Source organism: Molothrus aeneus, chromosome 15 (assembly GCF_037042795.1).
Source record: "Molothrus aeneus isolate 106 chromosome 15, BPBGC_Maene_1.0, whole genome shotgun sequence".
NCBI classification, from domain to species: Eukaryota; Metazoa; Chordata; class Aves; order Passeriformes; family Icteridae; genus Molothrus; species Molothrus aeneus.
Genome location: NC_089660.1, coordinates 17402016 through 17421649, shown reverse-complemented (window position 1 = coordinate 17421649; position 19634 = coordinate 17402016). Strand labels below are relative to the sequence as shown.

Sequence of the window (19634 nt, the reverse complement as noted above, 5' to 3'; positions counted from 1 at the left end):
CCCCAGGAACACAGCTCCCACAGTCACAGGTGACAGCTCCAAGGCAGCCAGAGAGAGGAGCACGTTTCATTAATGCCTCCTGCTGCTGGCAGCGCTGCACTCACAGCTCGGCACAGAGCCCGCGCTGCCCATCCTGTGCCACTCCAACAAATCCACCAGGAGCCTCATCTGAGCTCTGACCTGCTGCTCCAGGAGAGCACACAGACATCCCAGAGCTCCTCAGCCCCAACATCAGCCTCTGGCTTTGCAGCCAGCTGGAAGCAGAATTCCAGAATCACTGAGGTTGGAAGAGACTTCCAAGACCATTGAGTCCAAGCTGTGCCTGATCCCCACCTTGTGGGGGGGATCCAGCCCAGGGCCAGGGCTCTGAGTGCCACTTCCAGCCCTTCCTGGGCACCTCCAGGGATGGGGACTCCAAACCCCCCTGGGCAGCTCCTCCCAATCCCTGAACCCCCTTTCCATGGGGAAATTCCTCCTGGTGCCCACCCTGAGCCTGCCCTGGCAGAGCTTGTAGGCCATTTCCTCTTGTCTTGTCCCTTGTTCCCTGGGAGCAGGGCCCGACTCCAACCTGGCTCCTCCCTCCTGGAGAAGGTTCCCCCTGAGCCTCCTTTTCTCCAGCTGAGCCCCTTTCCCAGCTGCTTCTCACTGCACTGACTCTCCAGCCCCTTCCCGCTCCGTTCCCTTCCCTGGACATGCTCCAGCCCCTCCATGTTTTTCTTGCCATGAGAGCTCAGAACTGGACACAAGATTGGAGGTCCCTCAGCAGTGCCAGCACAGGGAACAGGCACTGTCCTGGTCCTGCTGCCACCCCAGTGCTGATACAAAAATGCCAATTATCTCTAGGAATAAACAATAACAATAAGCTAATCCTTGTTTTCACCTAGGGATGACCTGAGGGAGCAGGATCGGTATTACAGCCTTACAAACTGTCTGCAGATGGACTCAGGGCAGGTTTCTGTCCAGCCAGCCTCACCAAGATGGCAAGGGGAGCACCAGCAGCACATCGTGTGCCTCCCAGCACAAAGCACCAACAGAGATCCCTCAGTGAGTGCAGGGCAGGGATGGGAACCCCCAGGCACCTCCAGCTGAAGCAGGGCACAAAGACCTGCTGGCACTCACAGCCTCTGTGGCTGAAGGAGAAGTTTCCTGGGCAACAGCAGCTCAGGGAATGATCTCCAGCCAGCCGTGCACGGGGGCTGTGGGATTGGAGAGGCTCTCAGGACACAGAGTGCACTCACAGCGAGCTGAGATCCCCTTCACACACAATGTCCTTCCAATGGTGGCATCCACGGCCAAGCCCCCCGTGACAGGCTGAGTGATGTGCAGTGCCACAGAGAAAGAGAAGGAAATGTAGCTGACCTGACCTGCAATTTTCCTCCTCTGAGCAAGAGGGTCCCCAGGTCTGTGAGGAGCACTCATGTTTGCTGGTGTGCTGCACACCTTGGGAGCACCCTGTGGCCAGCTGTCCTTCCTGCTTGCTGACTGCACAGCTACACCAACTGGACAAAGAGGAGGCTTGGAGCTGAAATTCAACCTGTGCCTAGGAGATGAAACAGATGGTGGGCAAAAAGAGGATTATTGGGAGGCCACAGAGGGTTACTGGGAGGCCACACTCTAATGCCCTTCCCCAGTCACTAGCTGGGTCTGCACAACCCTGTGCTTTCAATCAGGACAACCTGCACACACCATCACCTGAGGTCAATGCCCAGGATGATCTCAGCAGCTCTGCTCTTCCAGGCATCCTGTCCTCAGGAAAGCACCCCTGTGTCTCCAATGGGTGTCCCCAGCCCCACTCCAGTGAGAGCCCCAAGCCCTGCCAGAGGGTCCCACCTGGGCACGAAGCCCCAGCCAGGCAGGACAGCCCAGGGAGCAGCAGTTGTTTGCCAGCCCCCTCACACCTCCAGGATCTCAGTGGAGAGGGTGTAGCTGCCATACAGACCATTCCATTCATGTCGCTTATGAAATGGCTTTAAAAAAACATTTATTCTTCTTGCCTGCTCCTCATCATTTACTCCTACTAGGACTCTGCTCTGGCGTGTTAAAAACACTCCCACACAAAGGGAAAAGTTGTGGGAACACCTTCTTGCTGCCTACAGAGAACCCACACAGCAAGGAAGCCACACTTTGAGGATGGCAGGAATAAACTGGGCTGGCTGGGCCCAGCCTGAGCAGGGGCAGCAGGTCCTGCTCCCACCTGCAGCAAAGCCCTGCTCCAAACTGGAACCAGCCCCCAGGAGGGAATTGTGACACGGGCACAGGGTGGGAGGGGCAGGATAAGCATGGCACAAACACATGTTTACAGAGCTTGGCATCTACTGAGCACTCATGCAACCTTTGTAACGGCTGCTAACAAATAATAACAATAAATATTAATAACCCCTCCAGGCTACCTGTGCAGCCATCAGCTCACATCAGCCCCTCGAGCAGCAGCTTGGCCATGACACCACCCAACACAGCTCCGACAGCCCTGCCAGGTGCCAGGAGCAGGACAGGGATGTGTCCAGCAGCAGGAGACAGCCCAGCAGTGCCTGGGCACGGTGGGGACAGCTCTTGGCACCAGCAGCTTCACCAGCACTGCCACAGCTCCCCCAAGAGGAGGGGAGGGGGTGGTTGTGCATCACTTGGATAAAGCCAGAACCGCCCCTTCTACACGGCCACAGCAACCCTGACCCTGCTGTTTATACAGCTCGCACAGTTTAACACTAAGCATCGTTTAGTCTATCATTTAAATTGACTTAATTAATTCATTCAGCAAGCTGCATTCACACAAAACGCTGCTCTCCAGAGGGCAGGAGCACAGCTTTGAGCTGGGGTGGTTTGAAGGCTGAGCAAGGCTGCCCTCGCCCTCCCCAGCGCTCGTTAGCAGCCGTGGCACAGGGGCCACGCTCATTAGTGCTGCTGGCAGAAGGGGCCACGCTCCACTGGGGCTCAGCACGACCCCAATTCCATGAGCTGCCTCCCCAGCACCCCTCAGACCCTCCACGCCAGAGACAGACTGCTGAGTCCAGGATGGGGAATCTTCTCTCCCAGCATGGAGTGTGCAGAAGCAGAGCGTGCCTCAGAGATCAGAGGCTGAATTTATCATTTATTATTTATAAGCAGTGCATCTCTCTGAATTTCTGGCAGCTGCTCTCGCAGGGCTCTGCTCTGCCTGCACACCACATGACACTGACTCCTCAGAGCTCTGGGGTTGGCAGGGACCTCTGGGCCCACACCAGAGCACTGGTGCTGATTTGCTCCAATTTAGGACTTTAGGACTTGTCTGGAGATGAGAGATGCACAGGGACCTTCAGAGCAAACATCTTTCTAAAAGCTGTCACACTGCCTGACCTCAACCACATGAAACAGCTTCTCCCTTCCTCCTCACCTCCCCACCACCCCAAATCCCAGCCAAAAACACCTCTCATCCTACCCATACCTATTCCCTTCTCCCACTCCTTGCTGCAATTTCCCATGCACAGCACATACAATAAGTGATGTTTTCTCCCCCCCTCAGATCTATCCTTTCCATTAGTTCCTATTTGCAAGGTGACACCTTGCCTCACACTATCTCAGGAGTCTCCCAGCATTCTGTATGTTTTTATCCCCTCTGCTTTCCCAAGCTTGGAGAATCTAATAGGAAAGAAAGCACATGCTGCACTAACAAGGTCCCAGAGAATCCTGATGTCCCAGTGCAGCTGGGCCCAAAAATTGCCAAAGATTTAACTGGCTTATTCCTAGCCTCTCTGGAAACAGCTTTTTGTATTTTCCAAGTTCTTGCTTTTCACCCGTGGTTCTCATAGGGAATAACAACCTCCTTCCCCTGTCACATGCCAGCTTCCCTATAAAGAAACTCAATTAAGAGGTTAAGAAACCATGAAAAATTCCTGCTCAGTGTTATAGAAATCCAGCAGTGATGGATCCAGCACACGACTCCCACAGCAGCACCCACACCACACTGCCTGCCCAGCACAACCATCCCTTGCCCCTGGCTGAATCTCAGCCTGTCCCAGCCAGGAGCCCCAGCTCAGCCTGCAGGTTTCCCTTCCATAGGGATTGCCAAGCCAAGGAACCCCTGCCAGTCCCTGCAGAGCACCTGGCACAGAGGTGCCCCAACAATGGGCACGCAAAGGACTCCTCCAGCTGCCCTATTGATCTGCCAGGAGCCGTGAGCTGTGAGCTTTATGAAAAATGCATTTTCTCACCTCTCCACAGAGCGTCAGTCAGTGGTGACAGCTCTGACTCCCCGTGACAAGCCAGGGGACAGGGAGCAGCAGGGAGCAGGATGGCACACGGGCAGCAAACGTGGGGCTCACCTGCTGCATGCCCTGGATATGTGCTCAGGAATAACATGGCAGAGCAGCTTGTGGATTGAGTTCATGGGATGCCTGGTTAGATGTACAGCCCTGGCTCAGCTCCCACATGCTTCCAGTTTTGTGGCAAGCTCCCAGTTGAAAAGGCAGAGGCCACTGGGATCCACCTCATGGGGCAAACCCAGTCAGGAGCTGCCAGACTGGCAGCAAAACCTGGGATAAAGCCCGAACAAGCCAATCTCAAACCCACCCCTGGGGAAGAAGGAGCTCTCTGAGGATGAACACAACCTGCTGCCATGCAGGTTCCCTCAGGACCAGTCCTTGCTTTGCCCCCAGTCCCTGCATCAATCTGGACACATCAATCTCCACGCTGGGGCTCAGCTGCTCCATTCCAACAGGAACACCATGGTGACAAACACTGAGGTCTGCAGCAATATCTCTCTGTGCTTGGATGAAAGGCTTGATGCAAGTTTGCCTTTTTTCTCTCCCTGCACTGGTCCTTTCTCAGTGGTTGCAGAGGATGCCTTTGTTAAACAATTAAATGAGCCCTGGGACAGGAATGAGCACGAAGGGAGAGCTGAGAGATTGCCAGTCCCACCATCCAGAAGTGACTCTTGTAGTCGTTGCTGCTCCTCTATCCAGGCATTTCCCCCCAAGACTGAAAAGCAACTCTTGCTCCCCAAAGCAGAACAGCCAAAGCCACTGCAGGCAGCATTCCTTCAACAGGGTTTTTCCCAAGGAAATTTAAATTAAAACAAGCCCTAAGGGCTGCAAATGGAGAAGCAAATGCACAGACACAGAAAGCTGAAAGAGAACATAATTCCTTCCCTCTCCAGTTGTTCATCTGCCACCCCTGCTTTGGGGAATGGTTTGTTGCCTTTTAGAGCTATTTTAGATGTTACTTGCAGCAATGTGTGGAGAAAACAGTTGAAATGTGATGGTGCAGCATTCTTTTTAATTAAACAATCCCTCAGGCACAAGGGAATGGCTCCAGTCAAGCCCAGGACACTGCAGGTCTGCCTCCTCGGGGGGAGATGCTGGCCCCACTCCTCCAGCAGAGCAGAAGGTCTCCCAGGCCCCTCTGGAGGTCTGCTATCAGATGGCCCAGATCTTCTGCAGGGTTTGTCCTTCCTGCTGCCATCCTGGCTTTTTGCCCTGTCAGCCTCTGCTAAGCAGAGCTTTGATCCCCCAGGCAACTCCTAGTTCAGGGACCTTCTTTCCTTCTGCTGCCCAAACATGAAGGACATGGAGCTGGAGCTCCCCATCACCTCATCTTCAGATGGGAAGGCTTTGATGTGGCACACAGTGTCTGGATCTGAGATTCCTCAGGTCTCTTCAACCAGTAGCAGAGGCACAGCTTGTGATCCGTGCAAAAGAGCATTTTCCTTGGGAATGGAAGTCACGCCAGCGTTCATCTCCACCTTGTCATGGCAGAACAAGCTGCATCGGTGCTTCAAAGAGCTCCTCAGCCTTAAATCCTTATAAAACGTTGACTAAGTGGAGAACCTGTCTCTGAACATCTCATGAATCCCAGCAGAGGTTATGAAACAGCTTTCCTGTGACTGTCTGCACTGCAATGGGACCCCGCAGCACCACGGGGCTCCCCTCACAGGGAACGCTCTGCTGCCCCAGGGAGATCTGCACTCACAGGTTATGGAGAGAGAACTAAAGAGCCAGTAAAGCTGCCAGGTCCCTCCTGAGCTCCATGACCAGACTCCCTGCTCCTCAGAGCTGTGGGGTTTACTCAGAAGTACTTCAGCTCTATCCCCATTGCCCCTCAGCCGCAGCACTCCTAAACCTGCTCTGAGGAAGGAGAAGAACAGAGATGTATTCTGAGTGGGTTTCCTCCACAATTTTCTCTTCCAAGGGACAATTACTCTGTTTGTAACCTCAGTACCTTCCAGTCAATGCACTGTTTCTCATCTGGAGCTCAGACCAACCGCAGGAGATCCAGACACTCAAAAGGAAAATCCTTTTGGTGAGACACCCTATAAAGAGCCATTCCATGGACTGGCATATCTCAGTATTGAGCAGCACTGCTCCACAGAGGGTTCTTCCTTTGACAGTCCTGGCTGTCACTGCACCTGCTGGCTCTGCAAACACCCAAGCAGCAGCCAAAGGACACAGGGACTTTCACTCCCATGTCTTGGTGTTTGCTGTGAGATGATTGGCAAAGCCAAGAGCTCGAAATCTGCTGTCAGAATGAGCAGCAGGCTGTTCCCACACACACCCTCAGCTCTGATCAAAGAGGCACCTGCAGCACCTTCCTCTCTGCTGTGACACACCAGAATATCCTGAGCAGCTGCCTGTGCATCCTGGTGGTGCCATGGCAGGTGGGCACATGGTACATCCACCACAGGTCCACCAGACCACATCTGTACATGTCTGAGCTTCTCCCACGATGACTGCAGCCCTCAGCTGTCCCCTCCTGCACACAGGTTTTATACCCAGCTGTTCTGCAGAGCTCCTCCATCAGCTGCCATCTAAATGAAGCTGCTCTGTGAATGCAGGCTGTTTCAGTGACAGCCTCCACAGTGACTTCCAGTGACCACACATGTCACATGTCAAGACAAGTTTTGGTACTGACCCCAATGAGGGAGTGAGAAATCTCCACACACCCAGAGGCAGGCAGGGGCAGTTCCTCATATGTCAAAGGGAACAGCAGTGGGAGCAGGCCACAGGTTTTCTGAGGCAAGGACCCTGACAAATGGTACATTTATTGTGCTATTCAGGAAGAAATAATAACTACAGTGGCCTCCAGTCTCCAGCTCTTTTAAGTCTGTACTTAAAGAAAGAGCAAAAAAAGACCAAAGTAAACAAGGCTTCGACAAAACCCTCTGAACTGGCTTTTAGCTACTGGACAAAAGCGTGGCAGCAGGAACTGCTCTGCATTGTCCCATCTCGTTCCTGTTTTGTAACAGCCCCGGCACTGCAGGCAAAGCCCTGCTCGGGTGCTGGAGCTGCCCTGACCTCCAGCTCCTGCCTCACCACCGTGCCCCAGGTGTGCCCCAGGTGTGCTCCAGGTGTGCCCCAGGTGTGCCCCAGGTGTGCCCCAGGTGTGCCCGGCTGCCCTGGCACCCGCTGCCTGCTGGGTTTGTTCATCCCAGGGCAAGGAGCAGGGAGCCAGCCCAGGCACCCATGATGCCATGAGGATTTTTTGCCTTTTCTTTTATATACCTTTTATGTATTGTCAGTGCCCTTAACATTCACACTTGTAATTCCTTAAGTCTGATAACTTACCATAGGCCTGGCATTCTGTTAGGCCAGAAAACCAAACATCCTAGAGGCCTCTCAGCTGGAGGCCAGAAAGCCCTAAGCTATCTTGAGAAACCAAGGTCGCCTCTAAAATACATCCTGTAAACTAAAATTAAGCTCATCTAGTGAGAAATACTTTGAAATAGGAAGATATCACGCTATTCCTTCAAGTCTCTCATTGAGGCATCTTCGTTAAATATGCTAATTTGCAAGGTCTATAATTGTATATGTGATCTACCATGTGTGTGCAGTTCAGCACATTCCACCTTGGTGAAGTGGTGCACCATAAAGATCTTTATTAAATACCAAGATAAAAACCCTTTATCCCCTAACTGTGTGTCTGGCTCTTAATTTTAAGACCAAGGGAAAGGCATCACCTGGTGGGTTCTGTGTGCCCAAGGGCATGGAACAGCAGCACCCAGGGCTCCATGCACAGCTCCAGGATGATCTCCCAGGAACACATTCCCAGCACACATAACTCTCTGTCTAATCAGGCACTCAGCCCTGTTTTGGAGGAGATTTACAGAGAGGGTTTTTTTTCTCTTGGAAGCAATAATAGATGGACAGCAGGAAAGGGAAGAAATTAATGAACAAGTAATCATTCCCAAAGTTGCAAATAGGAGCAATTCCTCACTCTGAGACAACTCTGGAAAACAAGATTAAAATGCTTAGGGGACATATTCTGAAAACTGCAGGTAATAGAACAGATAAAATGTATTTACACTATCTCACAGGGGACATGTACTTTTTATTCTGCTGAGGAATGTAATATTCTGCTGCTCATTGCAGAGCTAAAAGGGTGTCCTAAAAAAAGGAACTTAACAAAGCGTTTTTAGTGGCAACTGGGTCTGGTTTGAGAACACAGGCTCTCCTCTGCCCCGCAGCCAACACGCCATGGGAACCACAACCAGCACCTGCAGACACACCCAGCACACAAACATCATTAATAATCCATGCCAGCAGCACCGTTACCAAGCAGCAGAAAGGAGGCTGGGATGGCAGGGAGGGTCACAGCAATGCTCCCTGCGCTGATGTTTCCTAAGAGGAGGAGGCAGGGCTGCCTTCCTCCACTTCCCAGCGCCCGCAGAGCCGCGGCTGCCAGCGAACAGACTGTGCCTCAAGTAGCCGCCAGCAGAAACAATTTGTCATGTGTCAGATCAAATAAACTCTTATGAGGCCACTGTGCTCCCTGAAGCAGACGGCTGCCAAACTCCAGAGGAGAAATCCAAGGAAGCGAGCCGGCCGGTGTCAGCCCTGAGTGCTCATGGAGCCCAGCACACTTCTTGTTGTGAGACATCAGCTCCTGTGCAGCACCTCCATGCCAGGCAGCCACCAGCAGCTCCCATCAGGAATAAGGATTTGGTGTTTTAATTATCACTCCACATAGTCCAGAAACTCCACATTCCTCATCCAGTGGCACAGCACTTCGCTCATCCCAGGGAGGCCTGAGGAAGGCTGGTATCTGCCAGGTGTCTGGAACGGGCTGCAATGGATTATCACTTGTCTGAGCAAGTGCTTCTTCCCTCCCAGCCAGCACATGCTCTCCTGCTACAAGAATTCCCTCAAAACTGAATTACAGATTACTACTTTTTCATTTTAAATAGTCCTAGAGACTTATTTTTGTTCACTCCCAAGCACCATTGCAGTTCCCCATGCAAGGGGCTTGTGCCCTCCTGTTTGCTGCACAGTCCTGCAAGAGCCCCTAAAGCGCAGGGCCCAGGCATGTCCTTGTCTGTGATCCTGCTGGGCAGAACAAGCCCCTAAAATTGCTGTAAGCACTTCTGCAAGAATAAATCATTCCAGCAGTACTGTGAGGATCTCAAATCACTCACCTGCTCCTGCAAAGACCAGGCTCAAGCACTCCCTGGTCTGCACAGAGGACACATCCCTCAGCCCAGGGCTCAGCCACTCGCTCCAGATGATCCAGTGTGCTCCATATGGGAGCAGCCATCTGAGCCCTGCCATAGCCAGGAAATCCCCTCCTTCTATAGATGATGGATAATAGCCCCATAAAAGTGAATCTGCAAGAGGCCTGAGGTTCCTGGCTGGAAGGAGATTAGTTTATGGCACAGTGAGAGCAGTCACAGGGAGAAAGGCAGGAGATGCAAAGGAAGGACAGGAGAAGCTGGACATGTTGCTTCAAGTCACCAGAAAGCAACCTCCTGCCCCAAACCCCAGCAACAGAACCTTGACACTGCCTATCAACAAAAAGCAGTGAGCAAATGGGAAATCTGGCAGCCTAAAGCAAGGAACAAGGGAAGAACAAGGATTCAGGCATGGGGCATTCCCCCAGCAATAGCAGGGCCAGTACAAACCTCAGCTGTGTGGGGTTTTCCCAGTTTATTTAAAGAGCATCCGGTGCCTGATGACGAGTTATATTTATACCCCTTTTATCTGTACCAGAACTCCTCTCCAGTCACAGGGACTGGCAGGAGCACAGGACCCCATCCATTGTTCCAGAAGCCTCTCACCCACCTCAGAACACAACCCTCAGCCAGCCCAGGCACCAGGAGCTGCAAAGGACCCACGGCGCTGCTTCCAGCAAGGAGCAAACACTGTACCTGGAACATGGCAAGTGTTACACTGAGATCCCAGGGAGGAGGAGGAGGAGGTTACAGACTCCAGTCTGTCATTTCCAGCCATGCTTTTCAGGCACTTACAGCTGCACAGACATCAGGAGTCAGGTTCCCACAGATTCCCAGCCTTTGCATGCTCTAGTTTCCAGCCAGCAGCTCTCTGGACTGTGATCCAGCCCAGCTCAGTGGTGGAAGCAGTACCAGCTCCAGGCACAGCCCTTGCCCCCAGCCTTTGAAGGCAGGTTAAGCAGGCAAAGCTTTAGGCATCAACCCAGGACATGGCTTGAACTCACATCTCTGAATGGAGACTCTTCCTCTGAAAAATTAATGCTTTTTTCAGCTCTCTGCCTTTGAGAGATTTCTGAGAGAATCAAAGGGCTGGAGTGCACTGGGAGTCACACTCGCATCGGGTTCCTCAGCAAACTCTGGTTCTGTTCCTGAACAATGGCAATTTCTCCAGACACCTGGAGAAACCAAATCTGCCTCAGCCACCCCATCTCACCCTGCTCCTCAAATCTGAACAAAAGAGCCCATTTACAGCACCAGTGACAAATTTCTTTACCCAAGAACACGTGTCCAAGTGCCACGCTGTGAGTACTCAGATGGTTCCCAGAAGCCTCCTGCTGACGTGGAACACTCTTCCCGAGCTTCCCCACATACACTCTGTACTTGATTACCCCACGCTTGCTGGGAGAAGAGGAACAAAATGCACTCCAGAGCCACTTACTGATTCCTGATTTGAGTACAACCATGGCAGCAACACCATTTTCCCCTCCCTCTCCAAGGCTGGCACATGCCATGTCCAGTTCCCAGAGACAGGAACCTCACACCCAGCCCTTCTGTTCTGTCACCCTCAGGAGGGCCCATCTGGAGGAGCCATCACACACTAGGTACCAACACAGTATTCAAAACTACATGCAGAACTTGCAGAAGCACTTAGATCACCCACGGCTCCTGCTGGAAATTTTCCACAGTGTCAGAGTTTATTTTGTGGGCAGGAAGAGAGCAAGAAAATTAATTAAGGCAGAGTAAGAAGAAAAAACTCCTCCTGAAGTGAGTTAACTACACTAAAGCAGCAGTTGTGAGAAGGCCAAGTCCATTTTAATGGCTATACGTTTTCACTTCCACAGTCTTGAAAAGGAAAATGAAGAGACTTTGTTCTGTATGCATATTGTCCACCATTTGTTATTGTCTGTCTATTGATGCTCAGTTGAAAAACAAAATTTAATTAAACCCCACAGTACTGCATTGCCTGCCTTTGAAATATGCCTGCATTAGTGGATCATTACAGTAAATGAAATACAGCTTCATATCGGATTTTTCAAATAACGTCCTAAAACTGTTACAAATTAAATAATACTCCTGCAGAGAGAAAATTAAGAGACAGTGTTTTTAGCAAGGGCAAAGAGATGTTTACAGATGAAGTCTGGAATAAGACGTGGAGGCAATGAGGCAGAGTTGCCACAGGGCCCTTCCAGACCTTGTTGGGAGGGTTCCGTGTACCAGAAACTAGAAAAGAAAGAGTGTGCTGGGGGGGGCACACGGAAAGGGCAGTGTCTCCAACCCCTCAAGAATGTCTGATGACCAGACCAGGGTTTTGGGGTGTGCTCAACCCAGAGAGGTGTTTCTGCATGGGGGAGAGCTCACTGCCACACACCCTCCATGTCCTCCCCAAACACGGCTAAAGCAGCAGCAGCCACGGGAACTGAAGCCTTGTAACCACTCAAAGCACTGAAAGCCTGGACACTCAGTGGCCAAAGAAAGGGATCCAGGAAGGTGCTGTTGTAGCAGGATGAGAAATACATACACAGGGAGGAGAAAAGCAACAGGAGCTTTGTTATCTCAGGGTAAGTAAAAGCACAGGTGGGTCAGTGAGTCAGCATTGGGCACAGCAGCAATACCTGATGTGGAACACAGCAAAGCAGGTGAATATTGCATGAGCCTCACAGCTCTGGCTTCAAGAGATCTTCTCCTTAATAGCACCTGAGCTGATGCCAAGTGTTCTTTGACGATTTATTTACTCTAAGAAATCATTTTCCCTAAATAAGAGGAGCCCATTACCGCATTCTTCTTCACGTGAGCCTGGAAAAGGCTGCACCCTGCAGCTCCTGTGGCCTCATCTCCATGGTGATGCACCAACACACACACACACACACTGACTCCAGCAAGAAGGCAAACCTCCCCAAAGGAAAGGCTGAACCTCCCCAAAGGAAAGGCTGAACCTGCCCAAGGGAAAGGCTGAACCTGCCCAAGGGAAAGGCTGAACCTGCCCAAGGGAACGGCTGAACCTGCCCAAAGGAAAAGCTGAACCTGCCCAAGGGAAAGGCTGAACCTGCCCAAGGGAAAGGCTGAACCTGCCCAAGGGAAAGGCTGAACCTGCCCAAGGGAAAGGCTGAACCTGCCCAAGGGAAAGGCTGAACCTGCCCAAGGGAAAGGCTGAACCTGCCCAAGGGAAAGGCTGAACCTGCCCAAGGGAAAGGATGAACCTGCCCAAGGGAGAGGCTGAAGGTGGCAGAGCTCTCAACAGCACAAGCCCTGGCACAAGGTGTGCTGCAGGAGTTGGCAGGCAGGGCTTTCCTGAGAAGCAGAGAAGGTCAGCCTATGAGCAGGCTGGAAATTAATAAAACCCTACAAGGGCACCTCTGGATCCATTTTATAGGAAAACAGCAGATTTCCAGCTGCTGTCCATGCCAGGGAGCAGCAACTGAGAGATAAGTTCCTGTAGTTCTCATCAGCCTGTGAATCAATTATGTATAGGAAGAAGGTTCAGCATATAATCATTGAAAGCTGTCAACTTCCAGCCCACACAGGGCTTCCTCTGTGGAAAGGCTGCTGGTCTGTGAGCCAGGGACTCCTCACCCCTCATGTCACAGGATTAAATGAGCAGCTGTGACACGAGGGGATCCATTACACTACAGCCACAATGAGCACTGGTGCCCCAAGGCACTAACAGCACTCAGCAACATCGGGCAAAAACCACAGGAATACAGCAAATGCAGCCCAGGATCCTTCCTAAAGGAAAAATATGGTGGTGAGAGGGCATTGGGAGTGATGTGACAGGGCTGGCACATGGAGCAGCTGGGGAAGGAGACTCTGACAAGGCTCTGTGGGGCCAGACTGTCGAAGGCAAGGCAAGCACAGCACTCAAACACCAGCCCAGTGCTCTCCTACCCCCACACCAAAGCCTCTGTAGGGATCAACAACTCTCAACCACTCACCTGCACATCCCCAAATGCCCTCCCATCAGGCGACTCTGGCTTTGTGCTTCTCAGGCTGTGGCAAACCCACCCCTGACAGTTAAGAGCAGCACAAGCAGCTTGCAGAGAGGATGGAGATTGCTGAGGCTCGGCAGCTCCCGAGGTGGGAGCAATCCTCGAGTGCCACAATCATCAGGCAGTGAGAGCACGCCAAGAGCAGGGCAGACAGAGGCTGAAAATGAGCAGGTTTCACACTCCCAGGTATTGCAGGAAACGTGCTCATCCTCAGCTCACCAGCACTCTTTGAACACAGCCAGAATGAGGTCTGAACATTAAAAACACACCAGAGTGCTGCTCCCAGTCTGCTGGAGGAAATAAAGGGAGGGGGATGTCTGATAGGGAGGAGAGGGCGCAGCACAGGCACCTCTGGAAGAGCCCTGCTTCTGCAGTTCAAGGTTAAACACCTCCTTTGCACTCATCTCTGAATCTGCCTCTCTTTAAAGCTGCACCAGGTAATTAGAATCATTATAACTATTATTAGACCATAATATTATTATAGCATTTTTGCTACACTTGACATCTGTTGGCTGATAGATTTAACTGGTACATAAGAAATAACTGTGCAGAGATTTCTTGCAAATGAGCACTAACACGGAAGACATTAAAGCATTCTGCATTCAAAAAGTTAATTTTATGGAAGGACACTTGAAATAAAAATTCTAAAATTAAGTTAAACCTTTAAAACCTGTCATTAAAGGAATTATTTGGGCTTTAAGTAGGCAACCATTTAAAAAATCCTGATTTTTATTTAGATGCTGAAAGACATATATGTGGCTTGGTATCTCCTTCAGATCAACATATGCATCTTTTTCCCATCTACTCCAGAGATTTCTAAATCATCCTTCCATCTTCCTTCCCCTTTCTCTGCAGCAGGCACTTGAATTATTTGGGCAGAGTCTGACTGCACAGGGAACCAGTATAATCAGGGCTCTTACAACCTGCTGTCTGCAAATCCTATAGAATTATCAGCAAACACACATCTAGAATAAAATACTGCTTCCTGCAGCCCATGAAGCCCAAAGGGCTTTGCAAACTAGACTTGGGATGCAATTTATCCACCACTGAGATTCAGCTGTAATCCATAGTGGAACACAATCTTTCCATCCATATTTAACTACAGCACACAGCCCCCTGGAGAAAAGTGAGGAAGAATCCAAGAGAAACCATAGGAAGGTTTTAGGGAGACTGAATTTTCTCCCCTGGAACTGAAATTAGGTCAGGGCATCCACCAAGTTGGACACAATGATGCTTGTAGGTGTCTTCCAACTCAGAATATTCCATGATTCCATGACTCTACCATCAGCCATGGACCAATACAGGAGAACAAAGAGGGCACAGCGTCTCCGGTGTCCCTGAAGCACAGCTGGAGTGAACAGCTGGGTACCACAAATTACCAGTCAGGAGAGGAGGAAGACATGAACACCCTGTGTTGTCCTTAAATTCGGTGGGCCCCAAATTTCACCCCACAGTTACACCCATGTGCAAAGAAAGATGGAATAGCACTTCAGAAAAGGACCAATCTTGAACCTCAGGCAGCTGAGCCCAGCAGCTCAGTACTCACAGAACTCGGGGAGGGTAGAGCTGAGCAGAGATTTTTTGCACTGAAATCTATTTCAGCTCAAGTAACTCCTCTTCCTTAAGCAGTTGGCACTGAGGTGACAGCAGAGGCCTGGTGCAATGAGGTGTCCTGCAACCACACCCACCATGACACACTATTTAGGAATAAAAATGAGTGTCATTAATTTCTCCAGAACAAGTAGTTTTCTCTTTTCCAGAGAAGAGCAACCACACAAGGAACGTGGAATTGCTTGAGGAGAAAAATGCATTTTTGCTACCTTAGCCACATACAGACAAGCCCAACTCTCACTGAGAGACTTATGGAGAGAAAAGGGAAATCGGAGATGCTGGACACACCTTCCCCCATGCACAGCCCACTGCTGAGGCAGCTCTGAGTGGGAAGCAGAGCTGAGGATTGTCTCAGAGCTGTGCCAGTCCCAGCAAGCATCAGCAAGAAGCCCCAGGTGAACAAAGTTCATGAAAGCTCTTAAAAATCACCTCAGCCTTCAGAAGGAGAGCACAATCTTCCCCTACAGAGACCTGCCCATCACACCTCTGACCAGCACAAAGCAGGTTTTTCATTCTATCCATCTGATGCTTTCAATAGCCAGAGGAGCTGGGTCTGGGCAAGCTACCTTCATGAGGCCCAGTGCTCATTAATAAGAAAAAAAAGACCAACCAAAGCAACTCAACCCCACACACTTGAGGGGTAGCTATCAGCAATTCCCTGTCACCACAAGAGAAATCCCTGTGTATGAGCCCTGGGAGCTCAGCCCAGGTCTGCTTCTGTTCAACCTTTCCATTAATAGTTTGAACAATGAAGAGAAAGCACTTTTATAAAACCTGAAAGGATGCCCAGGAGTTAAGAGCTGGAGGCACTCTGGAGGTCATGATCGGAATTGATAAACTGAAGAAAAGTTCCCAAAACACCCACAAATCAATAGAAAGAAAAGCAAGGAAAACAACGCAAAGAAGTGCACTTGGAAACAGCACAAACAGAGATCAAGCACACAGAGTCCAGGGCAAAGCTCTCCAGACAGAGGGAACCTGTGGAAAACTGGGGACCTGACTAAATGTGCCAGCACTGTGACACCACAGCTCCAAAGAGCTGAACACCCCTCTGTGATGCAGGAACATAAAATACCCATTTCTGGGCTCTGTGCTGGGTATCAGCTCTGAGTTACAGACAAACCAGAGGGTCTGGGCAGCCAGCAGAGCAGTCAGCAGTATAAAACATGCTGCCCCATACCAGCTGTGGAGGGGTTTCTCCATCCCTGCTCTCTCCAGGGCCAGTACCAGCTCTCAGATTTTAACAGGGTTACTTACAAGGACAACCAGCCACAGGGCTCCCTGCTCTATGAAGGCAAGAGACAAACTGGCTGCTCAGTTTGCTGCAAGGACAAGTTAGATGAGCTGTCAGGCTCTGAGAGTGGGATTCCATCAAGGCCCAGAGGGAACTGGGCCCTGTCCAGATCTGCACTACCATCCACCACTGTCCAGCCTGGAGCCAAGCATCTCTCACCTGGCTCAGGACAGGGGCATGGACAAGGAGGCTGTTCCAGCCCTGTATTTCCTTTTAGCATCCTCCATCTGGCTACTCCTACAGCAGTGACAAAGCCAAATGAACAGCCTTCTCTTCCCCAAAATACAACAGAGCTCCTCATCCTGCTGAGGGGCACCCACACAACACAGACCCAGCACTGCTGTGACCGTTTCCATTCACGCCTTCCTTATCCCTCACTAACAGAGCTCATCAAGCTTCATTTGCCACCTGCTGCTGCAGCAGAGAAGCCAGCAGGGAATGGGATGCTGCCCTGGGGAAGGGCACGGCTTCCCAACTTCCCTCCTCCCCTCCCACCCCACACAGCCTGACCAACCTCTGCAATGCCTGAAGCCCACAGGGGCCATCACCCAGCCCTGCCTACCCCAGACACCTTAATTTGAGGGGACAGTTGTTAAAAGCCATTGAAGTCATTGCCACAAGGTGTTACAAAGCAGGTGAGAGCAGCTGATGCCACCAGAACACAGCTGCACCAAACCCAACCAGCAGCTTGAGAGAAACCCAGCGAGGGGGCAAAAGCTACAAATCTCATGCAAAAGCAGGGCTTAGCTCTCAGGAACATTTCAGATTTCCCAAAGACTCAGAGGGATTTGGGGTTTTGCTGAGCTGCCTCGTGAACCACAGCCAGGATGGCTCTGACAAAGCCGCGGTGAGCAGGCGCCGTCTCCCTTGGCAGGGCTGCTTCCCAGAGATCCCCAGCCTTGTGTCACTTCCCACTGCAGGTGCTAAGAATATCTGCGTGTTCACAAAAAATAGCAACCAGCTATTGAGAACTTATCAACAAAGTGCTCGACAAATCTTAATTAAAGCTGATTCACCTCCCTCATGAGCCCGAGTCAAGTGTTATTTCTCAGAGGAGAACGCTGGGTGTAAGAGCTGAGGTGGGTTACAAAAGCCACGGAGGGAGTCAGTAGCACAGAGGATTAGCACATGGAAAGGCTGACTATTATCCCTAAATTTATCCCAATAATCCACTGCTTCACAAATTCTCAAGGTATGGCTGCTGTGCTTTCAACCCCATCTGCCCAACCCAAGCAGAAGCAGAGACAGGTGTGGGGATGCTGGAGGTTTCCAGGTGTTTTATTGCTCAGGCTAACGGAATTCTCCACTGTAAACATGAAGAAGGTGGTGGCAGTAGCACCAGCCCTGCTCTTGTGCTGCTTCAGGACACAGGGACAACACTGTGGGTTCAAAGGCTGTTTTGACAGTTCACCAGGAATAGTTCCCAGCTGATTTCTTCCCAAGAATCATGTATCCTTTCAAATCTAGTAAATACATGGTCACATAGACAGCAGCCTCCAGGAACGCTGCTGCTCTCACCTCTGGTAGCTGGACTCCTACACTGAAGTTTCTGGGACAGTATTTTGGATACTTCCACCATAGAAATGCCCTAGAGGCTACTGAAAAACAAAGTGGACTGGACTGGGTCTTTTTCAGGCAGGGTTGGGGGAAAGAAAAGAGAGAAACTTAGAAGGGCATCCCTTAACAGTGCTACTCCCAGAGAACAAATGAATTCAAATGATCACAGGGAGCAGGAACACTGCGGCAGCACGTTCAGTAAATGACAGGGCGTGTCATCGTCTTCTAACGTCCTCTGGACACTTATCTGCACTTAAAAGGTTCCTGCCAAGCTGTGCATGGACCAGCCTCTTCCACAGACAGCTCCACCACAGAAATGCCTCTGCAGATTACCCTCCTTTGGCAGGCACACTGAGCAGCACCAGCACAGGCAGCTCTGCTCCTGCGCTGTACTTGGACTGGGTTAGTTCTAGCAGAGAAACACTGCAGAATAAGTAACTTAACCTTAAGAAATTGTGTCTATAGAACTTGGTGTAAACCCAGACCCTCCTGAAGGTGGGCAGCATCAGAGTTGTCAAAGATCACTCCTAATGCAAGCGTTAGTCAACCACTGAACTTAAACATTTTAAGGCAACATTCCAAACAGTGTTTACACACAAAATCCCATTTGCTCAGCGTTCTCTTCCTGGCCTTGTGGAATGCATCACTTCACCAGTTTTCCAGCCAGAGAACCATATGCAGGCTTGTACCAAAACAATTAAACCAGTTTTAAAATTCAGACCTCGTGTTACAGAGCACACACCCTGAAGAAACATCCATTTTAGTATCCCAGAGCTACTTCAGTATTTCCAGCACTTTTTTATTCCACAGCAGCCTGGGCACACAGTAGGCCAGAGGTCACACAGCCTCGTGCTCCAGGCAGGATCCAAACTGTCCCCGCTGGGGGAAACTCACGTATTAAGTATTTTTGTTTGAAACCCCTGAGTTTAAGGGACCCCTGCCCTGCCCCGACTGTGTGCCTAAGTGCCCCTCACAGGGCACGCGTTTGCGGTCCGTGCTGCAGCACTCCAGCCGCACAGGCTGCCTGTCGTGCCAGGCCTGCCGAGCCTCCGGGACCGCACACGCACCGTCCCCAGCGGCCCGGCCACGGCCGCTCTGAGGGGAATCGGGCCGCCGTGCAGCCCTCACCGCCGGCTCCGCTCGCACGAGGGCAGAGCAGGGGAGGCAGCAATCGGTGCCCCCGGGCCGGGACCAGGGCTGTGTTCCCGACCCGAAGCAACAGCCCAGCCCTCACGGGGCCAGCACCACCGCCACCCTCCCCCCCCCACCCCGACTCACCGCTCCGCACTGCGCACGCGCCGCCCGACACCAGCCACCCCGCCCCGTCCCCGTTCCAGCCAATCAGCGACGTCCTTGAACGACCTCCTGCCATTGGCTCCGCCCTTGGCTCCGCCCTACCCACTCAGCACAGCCCCACTCTCGGCCACACCCACCGACCCGTGCCGTTCAGTCAGCACCGCCCTTAGCCCCGCCCCCTGACCGTGGCCCCGCCCTGTGGTCGTGTCCCGGCCTGTGCCCCGTGAGGCGGCGGTGGAGGCGCTGTCCCGGTGTGCCGTGTCCCGGCCTGGGTTCGCCGGGCTGAGCCTGAGCCATGTCCCGGGCCGATCTGAACAGTGTCCCGGGCTGGGTTCGCCGGGCTGAGCCGTGTCCCGGGTCGGACCCCGGAAGCCGGAGCTGCGCTGGGCTGCGGGAGCCTCCCTGGCTGTGGGAACGGCCTGTCCCGGGCAGCAGCCCCGTCCTGGAGGATCTGTCCCTCAGGAGGGGACAGACGGGACCG

General features: G+C 51.8%; 1 protein-coding gene across 3 annotated transcripts in view; it reads right to left on the bottom strand.

The window, feature by feature from the left end:
* Positions 1 to 19188, bottom strand: part of SIL1 (SIL1 nucleotide exchange factor) — a 95393-nt gene extending 76205 nt beyond the window's left edge. The window contains exon 1 of one of the 3 annotated variants that reach the window (XM_066560065.1): positions 19136 to 19188. Coding sequence is in view for 1 of the 3 variants with exons in the window: in XM_066560064.1 (XP_066416161.1) it covers positions 13342 to 13349 (8 nt within the window). In the remaining 2 variants the exon portion in view is untranslated. Of the gene's footprint in view, positions 1 to 12024; positions 12191 to 13341; positions 13365 to 19135 lie in introns of those variants that run through there. The other 2 variants (XM_066560064.1, XM_066560067.1) reach the window with 2 other exon arrangements.
* Between the last annotated feature and the right edge of the window lie 446 nt (positions 19189 to 19634).